At 46.3% G+C, this 25,272-nt stretch overlaps 1 protein-coding gene across 40 annotated transcripts in view; it reads left to right on the forward strand.

The window, feature by feature from the left end:
- The window catches only part of KLC1 (kinesin light chain 1), a 71,046-nt gene that overhangs the window by 41,832 nt on the left and 3,942 nt on the right, over positions 1-25,272 (forward strand). The window contains exons 8-16 of one of the 40 annotated variants that reach the window (XR_010123640.1): positions 687-860; positions 1,006-1,105; positions 3,237-3,286; positions 3,374-3,441; positions 5,092-5,200; positions 7,045-7,281; positions 14,953-15,083; positions 20,209-20,275; positions 21,403-21,484. Coding sequence is in view for 38 of the 40 variants with exons in the window: in XM_063651244.1 (XP_063507314.1) it covers positions 687-860; positions 1,006-1,105; positions 3,237-3,286; positions 3,374-3,441; positions 5,092-5,200; positions 7,045-7,281; positions 14,953-15,083; positions 20,209-20,275; positions 21,403-21,468 (1,002 nt within the window). In the remaining 2 variants the exon portion in view is untranslated. Of the gene's footprint in view, positions 1-686; positions 861-1,005; positions 1,106-3,236; positions 3,287-3,373; positions 3,442-5,091; positions 5,201-7,044; positions 7,282-12,859; positions 14,100-14,952; positions 15,084-20,208; positions 20,276-21,402; positions 24,931-25,272 lie in introns of those variants that run through there. The other 39 variants (XM_063651244.1, XM_054449394.2, XM_054449397.2 and 36 more) reach the window with 39 other exon arrangements.

Here is a 25,272-nt window from a genome sequence, read left to right on the forward strand (position 1 = left end):
GTTAGTGTTCATTCATTCATCTCTGTGCCAGGCCCCTTTTTCGATGTGGAGATTACATTGGTGAAGAAGAGAGACAAAGAATTTACACTCTTGAGGCATACATTGTCATAAAGAATATTCAAGGTAGTTTAGAGAAGTGATTCTTACAAAGAAAGAACAACCAGGTGATGTGCCTGTGAGTTCACTAGGTGAGGTGGGGTGGTATAGGGAAGTCTCCTTTGAGGGGAACTGAGGAGAACCTGAAGGATAAGTCGTAGCTAGTGGGGAGGGCTAGGAGAAGAGCATCCTGGGCAACCGGGACAGCTGTGGGCTCTTCCAGAACCTGGCAGTAAAACTCAACATAGCCTTTACAAAGCCCATTTCCTTATCTTCAAAATGTGCCTAATATGTACATTTGTACATAGTACAATAAATGTACAAAAATATACCTACCGTGAAGGATTACTACAATAATTAACACAGCTAAAGAAAATTAGCACAGTTCCCTCCCTCCCTTCATGAATACGAATTTGATAAATTCTGGTTATTTTATTATTACGTGGTGTGGGGAGCCAGTTAAGGATTTAAATCTGGAAGTGTAGCACAGTCGTGCTTATGTTGAGGAAGATCCTAATGTGACAGTAGGGTGGAGAATGGATTGGATGGGAGCAGAACAAGTGTCTCTAATACGCTGTTTTTATTTTCAGGTGTTGGGGAAGGATCACCCCGATGTTGCCAAGCAGTTAAATAACTTGGCCTTGCTGTGCCAGAACCAGGGCAAATATGAAGAGGTAGAATATTATTATCAAAGAGCCCTCGAGATCTACCAGACAAAACTGGGACCTGATGACCCCAACGTGGCTAAGACGAAAAATAACCTGGTGTGTTGACTGGCACAGCACTAGGGAGGGGGCCAGGGGTGCTTTCTTCCCAAGTCCAAACACTTTCTCATTTAACTGGAGATTAAAATGTATGCTTTATTTACATCTGAAAGATATGAAATACTTTATTTTATTTTATTTTAAGGCATCCTGCTATTTGAAACAAGGAAAGTTCAAGCAAGCAGAAACACTGTACAAAGAGATTCTCACTCGTGCACATGAAAGGGAGTTTGGTTCTGTAGATGGTAAGAAATATACTCCCATTTCAAGTGAATTTAATTGTGTAATGACTTGACTAATAGTAATATACTAATAGTATTAGTTACTGTTCATTAAGCACTTAACTGTGTACATCACTAAGCTAAATAGTTTAAATGTGTGATTTCACTTCACTTTCACAGCAGTCCTGTGCAGCGGGTCAAACATTACCCCATTTTAAAAGCAAGGATACCACAGGCCGGGCGCAGTGGCTCACGCCCGTAATCCCAGCACTTTGGGAGGCTGAGGCAGGTGGATCACGAGGTCAGGAGATTGAGACCATCCTGGCTAACACAATGAAACCCCATCTCTACTAAAAATACAAAAAATTAGCCAGGCCTGGTGGTGGCCGCCTGTAGTCCCAGCTACTCAGGAGGCTAAGGCAGGAGAATGGCATGAACCCGGCAGGCGGAGCTTGCAGTGAGCCGAGATCGTGCCACTGCACTTCAGCCTGGGTGACAGAGTGAGACTCCGTCACAAAAAAAAAAAAAAAAAAAGCAGGGATACCACAGACTAAGTGACTTGCGTGAGGCCCCGTAGCTGAGAAGCAGTTAGACTGGGATTGCAGTGCCCAGAGCCCATGACATGTCCTCATTGCAGAGACCTACACAGTTCACGCAGAAATGGAGACAGGAGCATCACCCAAATCCATCTTCATGTCCTCATTGCAGAGACCTACCCAATTCATGCAGAAATGGAAACAGGAGAATCACCCAAATTCATCTTTTCACATTTTTAATGTCTTTCCTTCCTTCTGTGCCTTTGGTTTACAGATTTCAAACCATACCGTCCATATCATCATGTATACTGCTTATTTTCTTTACATTTTTAGTGTGAGTACCTTTAAGTCATAAAAATATTTTCATAAACATTATTTTTAAGGTGGCTTTTTCCTCCATGGCATGGGTCTGTTGGTTGTCTAGAAACTTGCGTGAATGTTCCGAGATGACTTAAAACGAATATTGATTTGTATGCTTTCTTTTTTTTTTTTTTGAGGCAGAATTTCCTTCTTGTTGCCCAGGCTGGAGTGCAATGGCGTGATCTCGGCTCACCGCAACCTCTGCCTCCTGGATTCAAGTGATTCTCCTACCTCAGCCTCCCGAGTAGCTGGGATTACAGGCACACACCACCACGCCCGGCTAATTTTTGTGTTTGTAGTAGAGACAGGTTTTCACTGTGTTGGCCAGGCTGGTCTTGAACTCCTGACTTCAGGTGATCCTCCTGCCTAAGTCCCCCAAAGTGCTGAGATTACAGGTGTGAGCCACTGCACCCAGCCTTGATTTGTATCTTTTCTACTTTTGCTACCAACATCTTACTACTTTTTCTTAGACTATTGTTTAATGTTTTTGTTTAGTGCTCACATTCTGAATACTCCCTTGTGCTACTTGAGCAGCTAGCATTTTAGAAGTTACATTACAGGGCCCTAGCATTTGTTGGGGTGTCTTGACAATTGCTCACCTGTCTCAGGACATTGATTCTGTACCCTGTGTCTTACCTGTTGCTTGGTGTCCAGCTCTGTCGTCCATAGACTTTTTCCTCCAGTGTGAACCTAATCTGTCCATGCTGTAAGAAGTAGTATCTAACAAGGATCATATAAAAAAGAAAACAGACTGGGCGCAGTGGCTCACGCCTGTAATCCTAACACTTTGGGAGGCTGAGGCAGGTGGATCACTTGAAGTCAGGAGTGACCAGCCTGGCCAACATGACGAAACTCCATCTCTACTAAAAATATAAAAAAATTAGCTGGGTGTGGTGGCGGGTGCCTATAATCCCAGCTGCTTGAGAGGCTGAGGCAGGAGAGTCACTTGAACCCAGGAGGTGGAGGTTGCAGTGAGGCGAGATCACACCACTGCACTCCAGCCTGGGCAACAGAGTGAGACTCCATCTCAAAAAAATAAAAGACAACCACAGAGGCTTAATGATTTCTATGTCACTTAGCAGGCTCTGTTACCCTTCATTTATAGTACAGGTTAAGTATCCCATTACTCAAAGTGCCCCAAAGTTTGAAACTTCTCAAGTGCCGACTTGACACTTAGAGGAAATTCCCCTTAGAGCAGTTCAGATTTTGGAGTTTGGGATTAAGGATGCTCAACCTGTATGCTATGTTTTCTTCCCTAGATGAAAATAAACCCATCTGGATGCATGCTGAAGAAAGAGAAGAATGCAAAGTAAGAATTTATTATTTTGAGATTTTCTAAATTGTATATACTGCATTCAAGATAATTATTCATTTGAAATTATTTGTTACAATTTAGGGAAAGCAAAAGGATGGGACATCTTTTGGAGAGTATGGTGGCTGGTACAAAGCCTGCAAAGTTGATAGGTATGTCTGGAATCGCGTTTGGCTGGAAAAACCAAAAAGCAGGGGGAAGGTAATTGTGTTCTATAGGGCAGCTTATAAATGACCGATGTGCAGTGTTCCTTAAGTGCACAGTCCCATGTTTTTCCCGAATTCCAATTTAAAAAACCCCACTAACCTTGTAAATGAGATCATTTACATGTATAAAACCCACCATCATATTAGGTTGGTGCAAAGGTAATTGCGATTTTGCCATTACTTTTACTTTTAATGGCAGAAACCATACAGTAAATTCAAGACAAGCGTGCCAGCAGGCCTGGGAAAGCCAGCCCCTCACACACAGCGCTGGAGACACAGATCCACACACACTCCTTTTCGTCACAGCCCACGGGGCCTTGTCCTCTGCAGAGGGAAGTGTAGGCCCCTCCGTGGCCGGCCCGAGAGCTTTGCCTCTTGAGCCCGAGCCTGTGCAGACTGCCCTTTGTGATGGCTGCCGTCCCTGGGTCCAGGTGGCCCACCTGTTTTCCTGTCTTTCCACTCTTTTTTTTTTTTTTGAGACGGAGTTTCGCTCTTGTCACCCAGGCTGGAGTGCAATGGCACGATCATGGCTCGCTGCAACCTCCACCTCCCAGGTTCAAGCGATTCTCCTGCCTCAGCCTCCTGAATAGCTGGGACTACAGTCCGTCACCATGCCCGGCTAATTTTTGTATTTTTAGTAGAGATGGAGTTTCACCATGTTGGCCAGGCTGGTTTTGAACTCCTGACCTCAAGTGATCTGCCCGCCTCAGCCTCCCAAAGTGCTGGAATTACAGGCGGAGCCACTGTGTCTTTCCACCCTTAACTTTCCTCATCCTTTAAGACTCAGCCTACCATTCATCTATTTTCAGAAAACTCTCTGAACTCTCTCTAGGGCTCCCATAGCACTTACCATAGATTGTTTCAGAGACATAGAAAATAGCTTCTTTATTTCTGTACCCAAAATGCCTATTGTAAGAAAGTGAACAGAAAGCTCTTGAAGTACTTATCTATGCTAAAATGAATCTAGGTTTATTTATAATTTTTTTTAGTAAGTCTGCTCTATCAAGAATGCAGAAACATCAAGCCCAATGATACAGTTTGAAAAATGAAAGAAAGAACACAGAAGCACAGCTGTCCTCTCGGCCATCTGCTTATTGCTTCCCTGGTACATGAAGCATTTATCCTCTGCCCTCACACCCCACTGATAGGGAGGTTCTGCTTTGCTCTCTTCTCCCGGGTACTTGAGGGGAGACGGGAGCACATGAGCAGCAACATTCAGAGCACTGTTCGTCATTACTGCCTGTGCAGACCAAGTTGTCTCTAGGGAAAGCATGCTGATCACCACACAGACCTGGCCCAGATGTTTCTGTTGACAGAGTGGCCAGTGGTCTGAGAGAGCTGCCTCAGCCTGGATGGAGTATGGTATTAGCCTGGCCTGCAGGGGCTGTCTACAGGACGGACCAGGGTCATGGGAGGCAGAGCTACTGGAGAGGGAAGAACGCTTTAGAATTTTACAGTTTCAAAAAAGTACAAGAGAAAGTTAAAATATATTCAAGCCAAAACATAAGTCTGTTAGTTCTTTAGATTATGTGCTGTTGATAGTGGTTGTTCAGAGCTTATATGTCATAGTTCTGTATGTCATGTGCTTTCTTACAGTCCAACTGTTACAACCACTCTAAAAAACCTTGGGGCACTTTACAGACGTCAAGGCAAATTTGAAGCTGCAGAAACATTAGAAGAAGCTGCTATGAGGTCTCGTAAACAGGTTAGTCATACTTCTGTCCTTAACCGGCCCATGGGAACTTTGAATTGAATGGTTCTCTTTTACATGACTTTTATTGAAAGCTTGATTTAGAAATAGAAAATGTTGATTATTTTAGTTTGAACAAATAAAGTTATATTGTTTAAAAGAGCATGAGGCCGGGCGTGGTTGTTCACACCTTTAATCCCAGCACTTTGGGAGGCCAATGTGGGCAGATCACCTGAGGTCAGGAGTTCGAGACCAGCCTGGCCAACATGGTGAAACCCCATCTCTACTAAAAATACAAAAATTAGCTGGGAGTGGTGGCACACGCCTGTAATTCTGTAATCCCAGCTACTCGGGAGGCTGAGACAGGAGAATCGCTTGAACCTGGGAGGTGGAGGCTGCAGTGAGCTGAGATCATGCCACTGTACTCCACAGCCTGGGTGACAGAATGAGACTCCGTCTCAATTTAAAAAAAAAAAAAAAAGCATGAGGCTGGGCACAGTGGCTCACACCTGAATCCCAGCACTTTGGGAGGCTGAGGTGGGTGGATTGCCTGAGGTCAGGAGTTCGAGACCAGCCTGGCTAGCATGGCAAAACCCCATCTCTACTAAAAACACAGTGCAGTGGCACAAGCCTGTAGTCCCAGCTACTTGGGAGGCTGAGGCAGGAGAGTCGCTTGAACTCAGGAGGCAGAGGTTGCAGTGAGCTGAGATCGCGCTACTGCCCAGTCGCTCTGGGCAACAGAGGCGAGACTCCATCTCAAAAATTAAAATACAGTACAATACAATACAATACAATACAATACAATACAATACAATACAATACAATACAATAGCATGAATATGACCCCAAAAGCATGAACAGCAAAATAAAAACTAGATATGTTGGATTCATCAAAGTTAAAAGCTCTTGTGCATCTAAGGACATCATCAAGAAAGTGAAAGGGGACTGGGTGTGGTGGTGAGCACCTGTAATTCCTGCACTTTGGGAGGCTGAGGCAGGAGGATACCTTGAGCTCAGGAGTTCGAAACCAGCCCAGGCAACATAGTGATACTTTGTCTCTACAAAAAATTTTTTTTAAAAATCAGCCAGGTGTGTTGGCCCAAGCCTGTGGTCCCAGCTATTTGGGAGTCTGAGGTGGAAGGATCACTTGAACCCAGGAGGTGGAGGTTGCAGTGAGCTTAGATGGTACCATTGCACTCCAGTCTGGGCAACAGAGCGAGACCCTGTCTCAAAGAAAAAAAAAAAAGAAAAGAAAAAGTGAAAGGACACCCATGCAATGGGGGAAGATATTTGCAAATGATGTATCTCATAAGGTTTTGGTATCCAGACAGAAAGACAACCCAATGAAAAAATGAGCAAAGGACCTGAATAGACATTTTACTGAAGATGATATACAGATAGCCAACGATCATGTGAAAAGATACTCAACATCTTTAGTCATTATAGAAATATTAACTGAAATCACAGTGAGATACTACCCCATCCCCACTAGACTGGCTATAATAAGCGAACAAATGGAAAATAACAGGCGTTGGTGAGGATGTGGAGAGGCTGGAGCCTCATGTCTTCTTGCTGGTGGGAATGGAAAATGGTGCAGGCACTGGAGAAGTTTGATGGCTTATCTAAAAGTTAAACTTAGAAAACCACATGACCCAGCAGTTGCAGTCCTAGATATAGACCCAGAATAGTTGAACACGGGCACACACCCTGTGCAGTCCCAGCCCCATCACTGTTCCCCTAAGGGGTCCTTTTGTGTTTCTCTCCAGTTCCCCGCCTCTACCCTCACCCCCTCCAAGGAACCACTCTTCCAATTTTTTTCCCTCCAGTGATTAAGAACTGTTTTTTTTTTTTTTTTCTAGCGAAGTATCTCAGAAATACCTAAGAAAATCTTAAGTGCTAATGGGTCAAACCATTTTCCCCTGCCTGGCTCACAGGGTCTTGACAATGTTCACAAACAGAGGGTGGCGGAAGTGCTCAATGACCCTGAGAACATGGAGAAGCGCAGGAGCCGTGAGAGCCTCAACGTGGACGTGGTCAAGTACGAGAGTGGCCCTGACGGAGGGGAGGAAGTGAGTATGAGCGTAGAGTGGAACGGGGTAAGTACAGTACACAGCGGGCACGTGCTCCGGGAGGCGCCCCCAAGTGGCGCTTGCCAGGCCTTCCTCCTGTCTCATGTGCTAGACCTTCTGCTTTTCTCAAATTAAGTGCCAATTAAGCTTTCTGTAAGTTCTTCACTTCTGCTAATACTGAAGTCTGTTATTTGTTTAAAGTGGTAATTTTCTTCTCAGGAATCCATGAAAGCTGTTTGGCTTAACTTTGAGCACTTAAATGCTGATTGAGTGTCCTGGCTATTTAAAGCATGATCCCTATCTGGTTTCATTTTAATATCGGGATCAGTGTGGCAGATAACTAACTCGCTTCTTTAACTCACCCATTTCATTGCTAACTCCAGTGCTCCTAACTTCACTGACCAGGCTGCTCTAGATTTGTTAGAATGAGTTGAAATGCTTTAAAGGGAGATGCTGTGTAAGTGGAATTTGTTTTTAGAAAACAGGTCAGAAACAAGAGCTTAGGTGGCTGCTCTCTTGATGTCCTGCCTCAGTCCTGAGCGTCCTGCATTTCCCCTGAGAGGGTGTTCAGATCTTTGAGGCTGGCTCTTCCTGGTTGCCAGCCCGCCATGTGCCTGAGAGGCTGCACAGGGCCCCCTCTGGGTTTTACTGGTTTGCCCCTGGAAATTCCTGACCACTGCTGTTTATCCAGTGGTTGCCAAAGACCATGTGGCCTTCTGGACATTTTTTCTCCAGTGAATTTTTTAGCACATGGGTTTTTTTTTTTTTTTTTTTTTTTTTTGATACATAAGCTGGTGTCTTTGGTATTTTGCTTTTGTCAGGGAGAGTTGAAGGCGGCATTTGACTCATCTAGGGGCACAGTTGGTTTTTTGAAGTTGCCGTAGTGCAGTTTGATTAGTTATAATTCTACAGATGTTCTGCCAAATTGTAGTTTTGGGCTTTCCTATTATGTAAATCCTTTTATTCTTTAGGATTTTCTATAGCTATAGCAATTTGGTAGGAGCTAGCATTCTAAATAAATATTTTATAAAAAATGTTAGTAGCAAAATTTGAGGGACAACATTCTCTTTGACTGTCTTTATCTGGCAGCTTTCTTGCTTTGGTTTTTCTCTGTGCCAAGACAACCAATCAGCATCTGCTTTGCCTACCCAACCCCAGTTGGGCAGTAGTCTAAAACTGAATCCTGGCCCGCAGGCCTCCCTGTCGCCCGCATCCTGTCAGAACTGTGTACTGTACTCTTCTCTTGGTTGCTGTCGTACCTGCATGCTTTGTATAGAAGGACAAGTCCTTTATCTAGGCTCTAGGAGCCAGGGTGCAGATTGTGATCCTCTTGAATGAAGTTCTGGAGGAAGTTTCTCTTGAGACAGTATTTCTAGGTCCATGTTAACATGAAATCATCTGATGATAAAATTGTGACGATTCAGAGCTCTGTTACCATCTTAAAGATAGACTCGGAGAGGAAGGAGAACTGCTCGTGTCCCCTGCAGGGGGTTCGTGGGCAGGTGTCCCCGTCAGGCCTGCGGGCTGGAAGTATCGCTGCTGGGGATGAAAGCAGCTGCTCCTCTGCGCGCCTGCTGGTTTCCTCCTTTCACGCTTCGTTTCTCACTTTGGACACCTGATTCTATAGGCCATGCGCAGGCTGTGTTTCTGGTGTGTCCTTTGGTAGCTCTGCAGATTTGATGGAATTCATCCCAGGGTGCGTTGGCCACGGGTGATCTACCAAAACAGTTTGAGTTTTAAATTGTCCAGTGCAGTGGTTCCTAGACTCACTTTGCGCATGGAGGCAGCCCCCTCTTCAGATGGAGTCTTAGATAAAGTGAGTGAATTCACTGGGCGGGCAGCTGAGGCTGCCTCAGAGTCTTCACAGGAAGGCCTTGGCCTCCAACCCGATCTCCCCACAACTCTAAGGTTCTGAGAAGGCAGAATGCTAAACTCGACCAACTTTTGATTTTCTTTTCAAAGTACACATTTTGTACCCCCTGAGACAAGAGTCTCGCTCTGTTGCCCAGGCTGGAGTGCAGTCGCGCTATATTGGCTCACTGCAGCCTCTGCCTCCTGGTTCAAGCAATTCTCCTGCCTCAGCCTCCTGAGTAGCTGGGATTACAGGTGTGTGCCACCACGCCTGGCTAATTTTTTAATTTTTAGTAGAGATGGGGTTTCACCATGTTGGCCAGGCTGGTCTCGAACTCCTGACCTCGTGATCTGCCCGCCTCAGCCTCCCAAAGTGCTGGGATTACAGGCATAAACCACCGACTTTTCTTATTTTTTAAAAGGTAGGGCAGTATGCACATAGGTATTAATTTTTAATCAACTTTCTTGAGGGATAATTAGAGACAATAAAAGGGGCCCATTTTAAATGTTGTCTGATTTAAATATTAACACAGTGTGGGTCAGCACATTAGTTTGTCTTTATACGGATGTTAGAACAAAGTTTCTCATGCTGTTTCTGTTTAAGTGAAAATTTCCCTGAGATTGCAAAGCAAACTGTTACCACTGTAGCCACTTATTTGTGTGCATCAAGATTTTTTTCAGTATTACACAATTAAGTTAAAATAGAGAAATAAATTAGGTGTTGAGGTAAATGTTAAGACTATACCTTGCCGGGCACGGTGGCTCACACCTGTAATCCCAGCACTTTGTGAGGCTGAGGTGGGTGGATCACGAGGTCAGGAGATCGAGACCATCCTGGCCAACCGGTGAAACCCCCTCTCTACTAAAAATATAAAAGATTACCTGTGCATAGTGGCGGGCGCCTGTAGTCCCAGCTACTCAGGAGGCTGAGGCAGGAGAATGACGTGAACCTGGGAAGCGGAGCTTGCTGTGAGCCAAGATCATGCCACTGCACTCCAGCCTGGGCGACAGAGCAAGACTCTGTCTCGGAAAAAAAAAAAAAAAAAAAAAAAAAGACTATACCTGTGGCCGGGTGCTATAGCTCATGCCTGTAATCCCACCACTTTGGGAGGCCGAGGCGGGTGGATCATTTGAGGTTAGTAGTTTGAGACCAGCCTTGCCAACATGGGGAAACTCTGTCTCTACTAAAAATGCAAAAATTAGCTGGGCATGGTAGCAGGCGCCTGTAATCCCAGCTACTTGGGAGGCCAAGGCAGGGGAATCCCTTGAAACCTGGAGGCAGAGGTTGCAGTGAGCCGAGATCGCGCCACCGCACTCCAGCCTGGGTGACGCAGCAAGACTGTCTTGAGAAAAAAAAAAGAAAAGAAAACAACTATACCTGTTATCTATAACTTCAGATTTCAAATTTTGGGTTTTATAAAGGTAGCTTTATTGTTCTTGTTTTGTTTATTAGAATAACTTGTTATTTATTTATGAGAAAATGTGATTTCGATTTTATTTATATACATACATATATATATATATATATATATATATATATATATATATATATGTATATATTTTTTTTTTTTGAGATGGAGGTTGCCCAGGCTGGAGTTAGGTGGCACAATCCCCGCTCACTGCAACCTTTGCCTTCTGGGTTCCAGTGATTCTTCTGCCTCAGCCTAAAAGGCATTTTAATGCTTTTTAAAAGGTCGAAAACTACTACCATAGGGAAAAACATTGTGCTCCCTGTTGGGAAGTTACAGCTTCAGCAGAAGTGACTGCCAGGAATGAATGTGACAGCTTTTGATTAAGTTATAATAACCACGTACACCAGATATTGGGCTCAGTTTTTCTCAATATTCATGAGTAACATTTAAAACAAAGAGTTATGTGGTCAAAGAAAGGACAAACTGGTTAATGATAATCGTCCCCTGTGGGCCCTGGGTGTTGGTGTCACACAGAACTGAGAAGGAAAGCCGGCGGTGACAGACGCTGGTAATGTGCAGGGAGTGTCTGGATCAGAGTCTTGACCTGGTGGGTGGTTTATCCAGGGAAGGACAGTTCTCTTCTTTAGGTACACACGGTAGGGACTATGATTAAACTACTTGACAGCGGCACTTCTGTGACCTCGTTTTCATGTGACACGTGCAGATCTGGAAGCCGCTGTCACTGTGAGTCTCACTTGGCTCTCTCACGGTCTTGCCTCTGAAAATGCAGCTGCATTGTGCACAGAAATCCTTTTCTGGGTAAAACTGGGCCTCCTGTAACTGCTGTCCGTGTGGCTTCACTTCGTGTTCATGGCATGATGTGCATGTGTCAGCCACCAGCACCAGGTCCCTGTTGGGATGTGAGAGCCCCTTGGGCTGTCTCATCAGTAAGCAGTTGTCTTTACAGTGGTCCCATGAGACACACAGAGCTACATCACACATCCTCTATCCTAGGTGGAGCCCGGGGTCTGCCTCCCAGCTGCACCACCTTTGTCTGTCTGCAGGTCACCAGCTCTGCTGGGGCCTTTTGAAGCAGCCTGTCTCCGTCTTGCCATTCTTTTCACACTGCTCCCGTGTTAAGATTTCTACACGTTTTGAATACACTAAATTCTTACCTAGGATTATTGGGGAATGGAATATATGGTTAGAAATAGATGAATTTTTATTTTTAAAAAATTACAGTAAGGGCTGGGCGAGGTGGCTCATGCCTGTAATCCCAGGACTTTGGAAGGCCGATGTGGGTGGATCACTTGAGGCCAGGAGTTCGAGACCAGCCTGGCCAACATGGTGAAAACTCATCTGTACTAAAAAAAAACAAAAACCAGCCAGGCATGGTCGCACGCGCCTGTAATCCCAGCTACTCAGGAGGCTGAGGCAGAGAATCGCTTGAACCCAGTAGGTGGAGGCTGCATTGAGCCAAGATCATGCCACTGCACTCCAGCCTGGGCGACAGAGCCAGAATCTGTCTCAAATTACACTAGTAAGATAACTAGAATATGCCAAAAATAAATAAAAAGCACCAAATTATCTGAGATCCTACTGTATATAGATAATAACGATGACTGCATATTTTTAAACTGTGAACACATTATCCTGTTAATCCTGCTCAGATAACCCACCTTTGTAATGTGAATATTCTTTCCCAGTAATATAAAGAGGTAGACAGTTTCTTTAGCTGTTAGAATGTAGTGAATCCTCCCAGGCCCTGAAGTCCAGTTGAATGGAAATCTGCCTGGGCCAGGGCAGCCGCCGGCCTTCCCCCTGGTTCTCACAGCCAAGGTCCTCAGGTGGCAAGTTCAGGGAAGCAGGCAGACTGACCCAGAGTGGGGCAGACCCGCTCCATTGCCAACCCCAGGTGCTGGTCTGGGTCTGCAGAGGCTCAGGGAGGAGGAGGCAGCTGGGTCGGACCCCAATTCTGGGACTCCTGGGCCCATTGCCCAGCTGTCAGCTGTCAGCTTGCTACTCCAGCAGCTGCAGAGGGGAGAGAGAGCATGATGAGCGTGTGTGTGTGTGTGTGTCACATGAAATACTTTTGAATCTGAGTGAAATGAATCTGAGTGAAATGAATCTTCTGTGTTCTGCCAAGTATTTAGTTCAGGTGTATTATAATACTACTGTAGTGTAGCACTGAGTTTTGAAATGAACAGCAAGGGCTGCACTGCTAATGACAATATGTTAGCATTTTAGCATCCTTTTTCTAAAGAGCAGCAAAAACTTATGTTTTCTTGTCCTCCCCACATTTTTGAGGTGTTGGTAACAAGTGTTATTTTTCCATTTTAAAGATGAGAAAAATGAAGCTCGGGCTGGTTAAATGACTTGCTCAGCGTCCCATGGTGAGTCCGAGCGGGCGGGGCGCAGGCCCTGCCGTCTGGTGCTTCTGTCGAGACGTCGGCTTTCCAATCTGGCAGGACCCAGGACGCATTGCTGCCTGTGGAAATTAATTTTCTTTTGGATTATCAACTGCATGTTTAAAATGGGCTGTAGACTTTTAAAGTCCGTGGTTTCCTAAAGTTTCTGAAATGTCTAAAATGTGTTTTTAAGAGAATGAAAGTCATACCTGTAGCCTTTATTTTGGTCCCTATGTTTTTCATTGCATAATCTCCTTATGTACAATTACTTGTAAAGCCTTTTACACCAAGTGTCAAGGAGATTTCTAATACGTTGCCAATCTTTACGCTTAAAGTGTTGGACTTTACTTTGATGACCATTGGGAATGGACCAGTCTGGATTCTGTGAAATGCACCACGAGGCCCAGCACCTGCTTTATGCTGGGCTGGTAGAAGCAGGCAGAAGGTCATCCCAGTCCTAAAGCCACTCAGAAGGCTGCTGAGACTTGTGACCTAGAAATACTGTAAGCCAGGCTGTTATGCAGAGCCTGTTGCCTTTCCTCGCCGCGGTTTCACGTGGGTTTTCTCTCTCCTTTCTGTCTGACAGGCCTAGCCGCCCGTGACTCTCACACTGTCTCCTGCATGACGGGTGGCGTCTCCCGCAGCTTCCCTTCTCTCTCCAGTGCTGCCCGCTGTGTCTAGCAGCCCCTAGGATCTTGTCAGAGCTGCACCTCTCTGTGAACTGGCCATTCCTTTCGGTGCTGCTGTCCTTTTTGGGGGGGTTCCTGATTTCTGTATACATGTAGCTTTGCCAGATATGTACTTAGTAATATAAACTGTATTAATAAAATCCATTTACTGTGTAATACACGAGTTTAAAAATTAAGAGCGATTAGCTGTTCACTTTGATAACAGGTAGTTAAGTGTCACACAAGGTGTTGTTGCAATGGCATGACGGTGACCTGTTGACGTAACTAAGCCTTAGAGCAAGGCATGTGCCGCACGTGCTCCGTGGTACTTAGAGCCCTGGGGGCCCCGCTCGGACTCCAGGTCTCCCTAGGATATGCCCCAGTAGCATTTGCTGTGTAGTCTGTGTGTGAAATTTGGGCATTCTGCTTTTCTCTACTAATCTTGAAGTGCTCAGTGATTTGTGTATTTGTGTCTTTCTAACTTCTAATAAACTCACTCCGACTGACCTGTGTCTTGGTGTCTGTCTGCTTGGTAGAACTTCTCACTCTTTATCCATGAAACGCCACATGGCACAGCTGCTAGGGGTCATGGGGTGACAGTTTATCTCACCAAAGAGTTCCTTCCAAGAAGAAATGCTGCTGTATGCACATCTTCTTCACTCTGTGTTTTTTATTTTCATGTTCAGATACTGCGAAGTGTTTCACTTATTAATACCTGAATCAATTAAGATGAGAGCTGGGCACTCTCGCCTCCCTACAAGGTTGTCTGAGGATTTTTAGTTATTTGTATAGAATGAGCATTTTATTTAATTTTCCAACCACCTTTATAGTTAACATTTAATGAAACTTCTGTAAAATTTACTGAAGGAAACAGTACCTCCAACTATTGCATTTAGACGAAACTGTTAAAGGGAAGAGACTCTGTCGGATCCAAATGGTTTGGGTCCTGTACTGTGTTACTTGGACCAGCTGCTCATGTATCTGTTAAATGTGGAAGTCGATTTTGATGATATTCTTAGAAGCTGCTTTAATTTTCTTGAGACTTTGTGTGTTGGCTTTTGTCTCAAAATAGCAGGATTCACATTGCTTTTGGGATGCGATCACTTGTTTGAATGAGCTTCCTTATGTCCAAAGGTTTTCATGATCATTGGATTATCTTTAATGAAATTTAAAAAGAATAATTTCTAGTTAAAGTATATTCACGTACATGGTAATTGGTGGTTTCTGCAAGACTCTGTCAGCAGTGAGCTGCTGGCAAGCAGGGCGGCCTTGGTGGAGCTCTTATTTGCACCCGGTGTGGCTCTTGTGGGAGGGAGGGAGAACCACCTGCAGCTTCACGTTTGTTCACGTTTTTTTCAGGATGGCACTGGATCTTTAAAACGCAGTGGTTCCTTTAGCAAACTCCGGGCTTCCATTAGACGCAGCAGTGAGAAGCTGGTTAGGAAGCTGAAGGGAGGAAGTTCACGAGAGAGTGAGCCAAAGAACCCCGGGTAACTATCTCTTCCAGCTCTCCCGACTCCCCTGCACGCCGGCCGCTGGGCCGCTTCTCTTCCTAGCGCAGCCTTCCTCACCCACAGACTTCAGGAAAGACACTCCAGTTGGTTCCCGTATTCTCACAACGGAAGGGTTTCATAGTTGCCACCTAGGTTTTTCCCAGGATAGGTTGAGAAGTAATTGGGTAACTTCCTGTTAGTGGCTAAAGGGCGAATACCTTTAAAAGAAATTTATGGAATTTTTTGATTCTGTCACATGTTCTAAGAAAGCCTTAGCAACGAAATGTGGGAATTTATATTAAAACATTGAGCATTTTGAACTTGTTTACTCTAGATATGCATTATTTTTTAAATTAGCATTAGTTTAAATTCTTTACAAATTTTAATCTTTTAAATAAATCAGATGTTAGCTACGACTATATTAAATCTCATACAGTATTATAATAGGGAGAAAAATGGTTTCAAATAGGATCAGAACTTTTAAGACTTTATTATAAGGAGATTTTCAAAACCTCAGGCTTTTCATGTTTAAAAAAAGGTTTGAGTAATGGGTCTTAGAGTCTTTTGAAAAATAACATTTAAGTTGTCAAAGGAATTTGGTTCTTAAGATATCCTTTGTTTTTAATATGGTGCACAAAGTTGACAGATTGTCCCTGCCGCAGTGTCCAGGGTCACCTCTGGGCGGCTGCTCCTGGCTTGGATGTATTTCTTATGAGGCAGGCTTTTGCCAGCCATTCTGTGTAACTCTGACTTCCTAAATCGCACCAACTTTTTAGAGATTGATTCCTAGTAAAACTATTTTACAAGTGATCCCACTTTAAGTTCTCTGAGTAAGAAGTCTGATCACCTCAGGATGGTGAAACCGAGTTCTTCTGGAGAACATATTGGAAATAATAAAGTTATGTGCCTGATCAGTTGTTTTGTTACTCTGTCTTTTTTTTTTTTTTTTTGAGACAGAGTTTCGTTCTTGTTCCCCAAGCTGGAGTGCAATGGCACCATCTCGGCTCACCGCAACCTCCGCCTCCTGGGTTCAAGTGATTCTCCTGCCTCAGCCTCCCGAGTAGCTGGGATTACAGGCACATGCCACCACACCTGGCTAGTTTTTTGTATTTTTAGTGGAAACGGAGTTTCACCATGTTAGCCAGGCTGGTCTCAAACTCCTGACTTCAGGTGATCCTCCTGTCTCAGCCTCCCAAATTGCTGGGATTACAGGTGTGAGCCACCGCGCCTAGCCTATTTTGTCTTTTAAAAGCTATTTTAAAAAAAGTATGTCCACTTTTTCATCCCTCTCAGTATCCCTGATAACCTAAACCCTTAGAACTGCTGCCATACACGGCCAGGGTGCAGGGTGGCCAGAGATGGCCCAGCCCCTTGGTGGTAGGGCTCACTCTCTTGTCTGCTTGGTGTCCCTGTGGGAGTCTCTGTTGTGGATAGAGACTTCTCTTCATGGCTGTGAGACAGGTGCAGGCCTGAGGCAAAAGGAGTGGCGTGGCTTTTGTAAGGAGCTTCTCACAACTGTTTTCCAGCCCATTTCTGGAGAGGGAGTTTTAGGAGCCCCACGAATGTTCATTCAGAAAACTCCCTGGAAGATCCCAGGATTTGAAGACTGGACTTCTGGAAGTTTATGGGGACTTAGCAGCAAATTGCTTACAATGAAACAAATGAACTCTTATTTGGGGGAAATAGATTTTAAATTGCCTTTGGAATAGTGATCTTATTTTAAACTGTTTACAGATTTCCAGAGCCAAAATGATAGATTAGTATCTGCCTGTCGATGAATTTTCAGATTACACTTTTCTTCTTACAGCATTGAGAGGGTCTGAGCAGTGCTGTGTGACTACTTGGTGTCCCTTCCTTGGAATGATGTGATGAGTCACACAGCAGCTCTCAGATCCCCTCCAGGAATTACATGATGCCCCAGAGAGAGCATTCTGGACATTATTTAATTCCTGGAGGGGAACACACTGATTGTTTGAGGTTCTTAAGTTTTGAAGCCTTTTAAGTGCCTAGTCCAGTTCTGGTGCTGAGTGTTGTAACTTGGACCACACTCCCACATGACAACTCTCAGAGTTGTTCTGTTTTTTCGTGTTCTGTGTCTTTGCCGTGATAAAAATGTAGCAGTGTGTGACCAGTCCCCAGTGTTAGAACTGTGGTCAGTGTTCATGGGGCTATAGCACTGCCAGCCCGAACCATGTGACATAGATGCACACATTTGCACAGACTAATGTTTTCTACATGACTTTGGAAATTGCATCCCGTAAAATGCATACAACTGAATAATCTTTCCAAATAAGAGTGACTGTTTTTATTAACTAGACAGCAGTCTCAGACATCTTTTGGAGGGTTTGTTTAGACAGAGACTGTGAGGCCCCACCCGTGAGTTTCCAATTCCTGAGTCCCTGATCTCAGAATTTGCATTTCACACAAGTTCCCACGGTGCTGGGGCTGCTGGCCTGGGGCCACTTTTTGAGAATCGCTGAAGGACCAGGGTGTTTGCAGCTTGCTGTTTGGCTGACTCCTAATGGTTACTGTACTGAAAGGTTTTGAATGCCACGTGTTCAAACAAGGCAGTTCACAAGAGTGGTAGGAAGAGACATTGAGGATTACAGTTCTTTCGTTTCGTAAAAGGGGGTTTGAGGGAAGGTTGTGTAGCTTCCCTCAAACCCTCTAAAAAGAGTTAATGGTGGCCGGGTGCAGTGGCTGATGCCTGTAATCCCAGCACTTTGGGAGGCCTAGGTGGGTGGATCACTTGAGATCAGGAGTTTGAAACCAGCCCGGCCAACATGGCGAAACCCTGTCTCTACTAAAAATACAAAAATTAGCCGGGCCAGGTGGTGCATGCCTGTGGTCCCAGCTACTCAGGAGGCTGAGGCAGGAGAATCACTGGAACCCAGTGGGGCAGAGGTTGCAGTGAGCCAAGATCACACCACTGCACTCCAGCCTGGGCGACGGAGTGAAACTTCATTTCAAAAAATAAAAAATAAAAAAAAGTTAATGGCCACTTTATAGCAAGAATAACTGAGTATGTCAGATGATAATTTACTTGTGATTTGGTTTGATTTTATACTTTGTTCTTGAGTGGTTCTAGGTAGAGAAAAACCTGTTTAGGACTCCAGCAATGTCTGTTGTGGGCTTCATTGGGATGTTTTTGTTTTGTCCTGGTTGGGACATTTTGGGGGTGAGTTTTGCTTGGGGATAAGGAAATTCAGGTCTTGCTTTTGGTGCAGTTCGACAGGGGCTGGCTGAGTATCTGCCATGTGCCAGGCGCTGTGCTCACAGCACTGCTGACACACGGGCGGGTGCCCTGGGCTTTCAGCCTCATCCCAGTGTCCTGTGTGAGGCTGTCCCTGTCACCCTTCAAGCCTGTGCCTCAGCCTCACAGCCACCATCCTTGGCTTTCCCAGGAACTGCTGTGCTCATGTTCGCTGTCCATGTTGCATGCAGTTCACGTTCAGAATTCAAGTAACCCTCAGTATCGGTTGCTTTAGCTTTAAAACTTCAGGTGAGTTTATGTTCAAAGGCATCCATGGTGGTGGTGAACAATGATAGTCATTTTATGACTGTCCATCATTTAAGTTATAGATTCTTTATAGGCTATTTCATCAAGTATTTTAAATACATCAGATGGGAGGAAAAGTAAATATATGGATAAATTCCTGTATTTCTTTAAATGGAGAACCATGACTTTATTTTAAATTTTGCTTTCTAAGTAGAGAAATACTGGCTTCAGAGTTTCTTTTACTAACAATAAAGTTGATTTCCCAGCTTTTAATATAGAAAGATAAAAAATAGTATATTTATGCATCTTCTTTTAGCAGTGAGTTTTGAGTGTCTCTTCATGATCCCTTAATGGTGATGAGTCTGACATGAGCCCTTGAGCGCCCTCCCTGAAAATCATCAGACTGAAGGCAGAGCCTTTCTGCTCCCAGATGGTTCACCTTTTTTTTTTTTTTTTTCTGAGACAGAGTCTTGCTTTGTCGCCCAGGCTGGAGTACAGTGGAGTGATCTCGGCTCACTGCAGCCTCTGCCTCCTGGGCTCAAGTGAATCTTGTGCCTCACCCTCCAGAGTAGCTGGGATTACAGGTGTGTACCACCGCGCCTGGCTAATTTTTTGCATTTTTAGTAGAGACAGGGTTTCACCATGTTGTCCAGGCTGGTTGTGAACTCTGGGCCTCAAGTGATCCACCCACCTCAGTCTCCCAAAGTGCTGGGATTACAAGCATGAGCCACCTGGCTTTTTTTTTTTTGGTAGATGGAGCCTCACTCTTGCGCAGGCTGGAGTGCAGTGGCGTGATCTCAGCTCACTGCAACCTCCGCCTCCTGGGTTCAAATGATTTTCCTGCCTCAGCCTCCCAAGTAGCTGGAATTACAGGCACATACCACCATGTCTGGCTAATTTTTTGTATTTTAGTAGAGATGAGGTTTCAACGTGTTGCTCAGGCTGGTCTCAAACTCCTGAGCTCAGGCAATCTGCCTGCCTCAGCCTCCCAAAGATTACAGGTATGAGCCACTGCAACTGGTCTTTTTTTTGTTTCGTTTTATTTTAAAGAGAGACAGGGTCTTGCTGTGTCTCCCAGGCTGGAGTGCAGTGGTGCAATCATGGCTCACTGCATCCTTTACCTCCTGGGCTCAAGTGATCCTCCACCTCTGCTTCCTGAGCAGCTGGGACTACAGATGGCGTGCCACCACGCCTGGCAAATTTTTTTATTTTTATTTTTGTAGAGATGGGGTTTCCCCATGTTACCCAGGATGGTCTTGAACTCCTGGGCTTAAGTGATCCTCCTGCCTTGGCCTTCCAAAGCATTGGGCTTACAGACTTGAGCCACTATACCCAGTCTAGATGAGCCACTTTTTAAAAGTGCAGGTCTAAGGACATTTTGAGTTTGCATATGGTACTTTAAAAGAAGCATTTTGCTGTGAAAGATGCAGAGAAGCTGTGGTCTTTTCTCCTGGGCACTAGAGTGAGACATAGGACTCCCCTGTTACCCAAGCAAGATGAAGGCAAGGTCCCTAGAGCCCCCAGTGTCACAGAGGCCTTGGAGGGGGCTTTGCTTGTGCTTCCTGTTGCTGGTTGACCGATGTGCTGATCGTTTGTCCTTGCATGTCCGTGTCCGGGTTGCAGCATGAAGCGTGCCAGCTCTCTGAATGTCCTTAACGTGGGTGGCAAGGCTGCTGAAGATCGCTTTCAAGTAAGGAGCCTACCCCGAGTTGTGTCCTAGGCTGCCCAGACCACGCTGGCAGGTCTGCTGCAGACCCGCGCCCGGCCCCTGCTCGGCCCCTGCTCCTGCAGAGGGCTGGGGATGCCGCCACGTTTGTTCCTAGACAGACAGTTGTGACAGTAGTATTTTAATATTCTGCTTAACCACTGATTATGTGAATTATGGGCATGTTCACACTGTGAACATTCTCAGAATATTAATTAATGATCTCAAATGGTCTTTAAAAATAGTTTAACCTAATTAATTTATTCTGTTAAACTACTATCAAAGCTTGACCAATTACTAGTTTGTATGATTGTTTGATTTTAGCCTCTACTAAGTTTATAACTATTAATAATTAATTGTCTACTTAAGCTGTTGTTCAGTGTTCAAAAGTATTCAAAACTCTGTTAACATGAAGACTAACGTGTCGTCAATTTGACACTAAAATCTTAAGCACTTGGTGAAGTTGTTCGGGTCTCACACAAACACATCAGGTTTACATCTGAAAGTACTGGCTCCCTTCCCCATCACGGAGGCTGTTTGAGTTTTCATCCACTCCGCCCTTTGGTGTGGCTGTCAGTGGGTGGCTGGGTGCCTGTGGCTGCTCTAGAACCTGTTTCTCAGGTGCCTGGAGCCCGCCCGGCAGCTCGAGCTGTTGGGACTTGGCAGTCCCTGCCCCTGTGCTGGTGCTGAGAGCTCGCGACAGTGGCCAGGCACTGCCCTCCCAGTTGTCCAGATCCACTAATCCTCACAGACAGGCAGCGCCCCGACCTGTCCCCCAGCACTCTTGGGAGGCAGTCACCTCGGGAAAGCTTTTCCCCAGCCCCCTTCTCAGTGGCTGTTAAAGAGGCTTGTAGGGTGCTGGACATATTGCTTGAAGCACCCCTAATGACGAGAGGAAAGAAAGTCTCTTCATTTTACAGAGTTCTGTAGCTGACCCAGTGTTTTGCCCTCCGGTTTCTTGGAGTTTCCACATGCACATTGACCCCTGGGCCTCTCAAGTGCCAACCTAGATTTAGTTGTGCAGCTGGTACTGTTAGGCCTGAGGCCATTTGAAGCTGGCATCATTTGAAGTCCTGGTTAAGTGTAATTTTTCTATCTGTTTTTTCATGCAGGAACGAAATAATTGTCTGGCCGACTCGCGAGCTCTGAGTGCCAGCCACACTGACCTGGCCCACTGAGGGCCGGCAGGGCTAGGTAACCTGCCTTGGGAGTGTGAGACCGCCCCGCCCTGCCACGCCCCTCACCGCCCTGCCCGGAGGCGCCAGCCGCACTCCTTGGCTTCCTTTCCTAGATAGTGACGTCCACCAACCTTGGAGGCGCCTTTTCCAAACACCCGGGAGGCCGTGCCTCAGCACTCTGTTACCCGGCCTGCAGCCCCAGTGCCAGGAGCCGCCCCGACTGCTACCCGGCCAGGCTGGCTCAGGGAGGCCGAGGTGGCGCTGAGGTGGCTTCAGCACGCTGGGGATTGGCTCCTGCTCACGGATGCTGTTGCATTTCCTGCCTGCCACCTTTTTGCCGTGACACTAAACTCTCTTTTAAATTGTAATATTGTAATAAGGCTGTAAATTAAGAATCTGGAAACATAAAGTACCCCTTTCAGAACGATAGGCATTTAGTGATCTACGGCATTAAAGCCTGAAGCTTAGAGGACACTGGTCAGTGGGAAGTGAATTCCTTCCCAGCAGGAGCATCTCCCGGGTCTCTGTTTCCGAGGTCCCCGTACCTGTGGCCCTGGGGCCCCATGCCCACCCCTTTTGAGCAGTGGCGTCTCCCGGACGCCCCTGCACACGAAGCCCATAGAGACGTGTGTTTCACTTTTTTTTTTTTCGACACGGAGTCCTACTCTGTCGCCCAGGCTGGTGTGCAGTGGCCCGATCTCGGCCCACTGCAAGCTCCACCTCCCAGGTTCACGCCATTCTCCTGCCTCAGCCTCCCGAGTAGCTGGGACTACAGGCGTCCGCCAGGCAGATCACGAGGTCAGGAGATCGAGACCATCCTGGCTAACACGGCGTTTCGCTTTTTAAAAGCTTAAGCTTTATAGAATGAGGGAGCACGGTGGACTCTTGACAGGAACCTTTTCAAATCAATGCTGAGGCCGTATTTCTTAGCCATCCACAGACTAGTCCATAGGTAAAGAGCATACAAAACAGATTCCGAGGTGAGCAGTGATTCCAAAGGCTGACGCTCAGAAGCGCCATCTCCATGCCAGCCAACTAGGCTACGGGATGGAGGGACGGCCTGTGAAACACCAGCCATCCCGTGAAAGGTCAGCTTGCCACTGTCACGTAACAGGGCGGGTGGCGGCACAGCAGAGGCTCACACTTGTCACCTTCAGCCCGTAGAAGCTCCCCGTGGGGCACGAAGGCTGGGGACAGAGAGTCCTGGGGTTTTGTTACAAGGCTACACTTTAAAATACCTTTAAAAGTTTCATTTCATCCCGTCTCATGTCGCAGGACTGCTATGTTTGTGAAAACGCGTTTGTTTCCACAAGCCAAGCTCCATGTAGTCGCCAGCGAGTGCCTGGCACAGGAGCTGCCCTGTGGAGCCAGTGTTGTCCCCGAGCTGCTCACCTGTGGCCGTGGCTCCTTTTCTGAGGCTCCTGACTCCATTCTTGCAGATTCTGATGGATCAGGAGCTTACTTTCTAAATGCTACATAGAGGTGTTAAAGAAAATTTGATAGGTTCTATAATAGTGGATGGGATTAAAAGAAAAAATGTTAAATTATATATATACATGGCTGGGTGCAGTGGTTCATGCCAGTAATCCTGGCACTTTGGGAGGCTGAGGTGGGAGGATCACTTGAGCCCAGTTCAAGAACAGCTTGGGCAACACAGTGAGTCCCTGTGTCTACCAAAAAAAACCATATATATATATAATTTGATGGGCTGTGAGAAGCCACCCCCGCAAAAAAAAGGGGGTGTAGAGCAGCTTCCCTTGACAGGTGCCGTGGCTGCCCCCGTAGTGGGCTATGTCTGTGCACAGGTGACAAGCAGGAGGGCTCCGGAGCTTCCCTTGTAGTGGGGGTGCCTTCTCCCTGTGAGGATGCTGAGCAGAGTTTGGAACCCAGACAGTTTCCCTTAGTGACAGTTATCTGGAAAGGAAAAAGGGCATTTAGAAGGAATAAACATAGGGCTGAATATGGAGTTGAATTTTACCTCTTCAGACTGATGGGTGCAGACGAGGTTGTGTGGGGCCTGTGTGGAGCCTGCTCTGGCTTCCAGCTGTGGGACTTTAGGGCCGAGGTGGCCTCTGCAGCACTGTGGCTGTGGGAGTACTGTGTGTTGGGGTAAGAGAAGCCAGGGGGGCCTCCCTGAAGCCAGCTTGTAAAGGAAGTTTCGTGTTTCAGAGAGGGAGGTGGCAAGGGACTCTGAGTACCTGAGTCCCCGATGTTTGAACCCCTCCACCCAATAGAAGTGCAGTGATTTAAGCCATTTCCTATCTGGCGGTCTGAATTTTTCCCCTTCAGAGGAGAGAAGTGGTAGGCCCAGCCATCCCTCCTCCTCTGTGTTGTCTTTCTGGTGAGAGGAACCCTGCGTGAGAGTCAGCACCTGTTTCTTCAGAGTTGCTGTCAAAATAATCACTGCGCCCCCCCACGGCAGCCGTGTGTGCAGCGCCTGGCCCCAGCAACCATGGCATGGGAGTGTCTGGATCTGCGGGCGGACAGCGTATCTCTGGGTAGTCGGTGCAGCTGTGGCAGAAACCAGGCCCCTGGGGAGGTCCTGTGACATGGATGCTTCCCTGAAGCAGCAGCAGTGTGCGGCTCAGGGGTCCTCAGAGGCCGGTGGTGCCCGCGGGTGGCACGGGGCACTCATGGGCAGCACTTGGTCTTGTGTTTACAGTATTGGAGGGATTCACATCGTTATTTTCTGGATTAAGCTGCTAGGAATATCATGTAATTAGAAATTCAGTGTTTACGGTAAGATGTATTAAACATTGCTAATGATGTATGGTTAGAATGTATAACAGGTTTTCCATTGTCATAACTGTAGGGAATTTTCTTGGAGGATGTCATTAGCTTCTGTTTGCACTGACTTGTGAGCTGCGTGTACGCTGTGGTCAGATTTCTGAATGCTGTAGAGCACTTAGCAGCTCTGACCATGTCTTGCTAGGGCCGGCAGGCTGCGTGTGCAGCGGGGCCAGCTGTCTTAGGGCTGATATGTAGACGTGTATTCTGTTTACAGTTAGTTCCCCAACATTGTGGGGAAGAACTTAAGTGGTTTTAGTGTTTTATAATATGGTGAGGCAATGAGGGTCAGGGCGCGTGGTCCCTGAGGGAGGGTCTTCAGGGCAAGACCCGTGGCCCTGGCCCGGGACTGTGCTCCCCAGGGCGTGGTGCCTCCCTAAGGGGATGGTCAGTGCTCCTGGGACTGCCAGGCCAGCCCTTCTGCAGACTCCTGTGGTGGGAGTTCCCTGGGACGGGAAGCCCCTCAGCCCCTTCCCTCCAGGGGCAGGAACTGAGCCAGCATGGGTGGGGCCGGCCGAGCTTCCAGGCGTGTTTTCTCTGTTAAATGTACCTCTCTGTCTTTAAGCTGTCTCATTTTCTAATCGCTGGCATGTCTTTGCCTAGAAAAGCATTTGGAATTGCTTATGTTCAATTACAGAAATAAAATGTCTTACTTGCTGTTGTAGAATCCCTGCACTTTTGCAGAAAGGCTGTTTTGTAAAAATCCAACCCCAAAATAACTTTTTCCGATGTTCATGCCAGTGATTCTTAACTTTAGGGTCATAGCTTTCCCCCAACCAGTGCCAGCCCCCCTTCCTCCCACTGTAGGAGCACCCACAGGCTCACCCTGGGCACATGAGGTTGGGGGTGACAATTTCTGCCTCTGGGTTGTGGGAGGAGTCAAGCTACTTAACAGTTCTGGGCCTCAATTTCCCTACCTGCAAGTGGAGATGTAACAGTACCTATCCCTGGGATTTGTGAGGAGAACATACTTCAATGTGCATAAATTACTCAGAGCAGTGCCTGGCAGACAGCAAG

Source organism: Pongo pygmaeus, chromosome 15 (assembly GCF_028885625.2).
Source record: "Pongo pygmaeus isolate AG05252 chromosome 15, NHGRI_mPonPyg2-v2.0_pri, whole genome shotgun sequence".
NCBI lineage: Eukaryota > Metazoa > Chordata > Mammalia > Primates > Hominidae > Pongo > Pongo pygmaeus.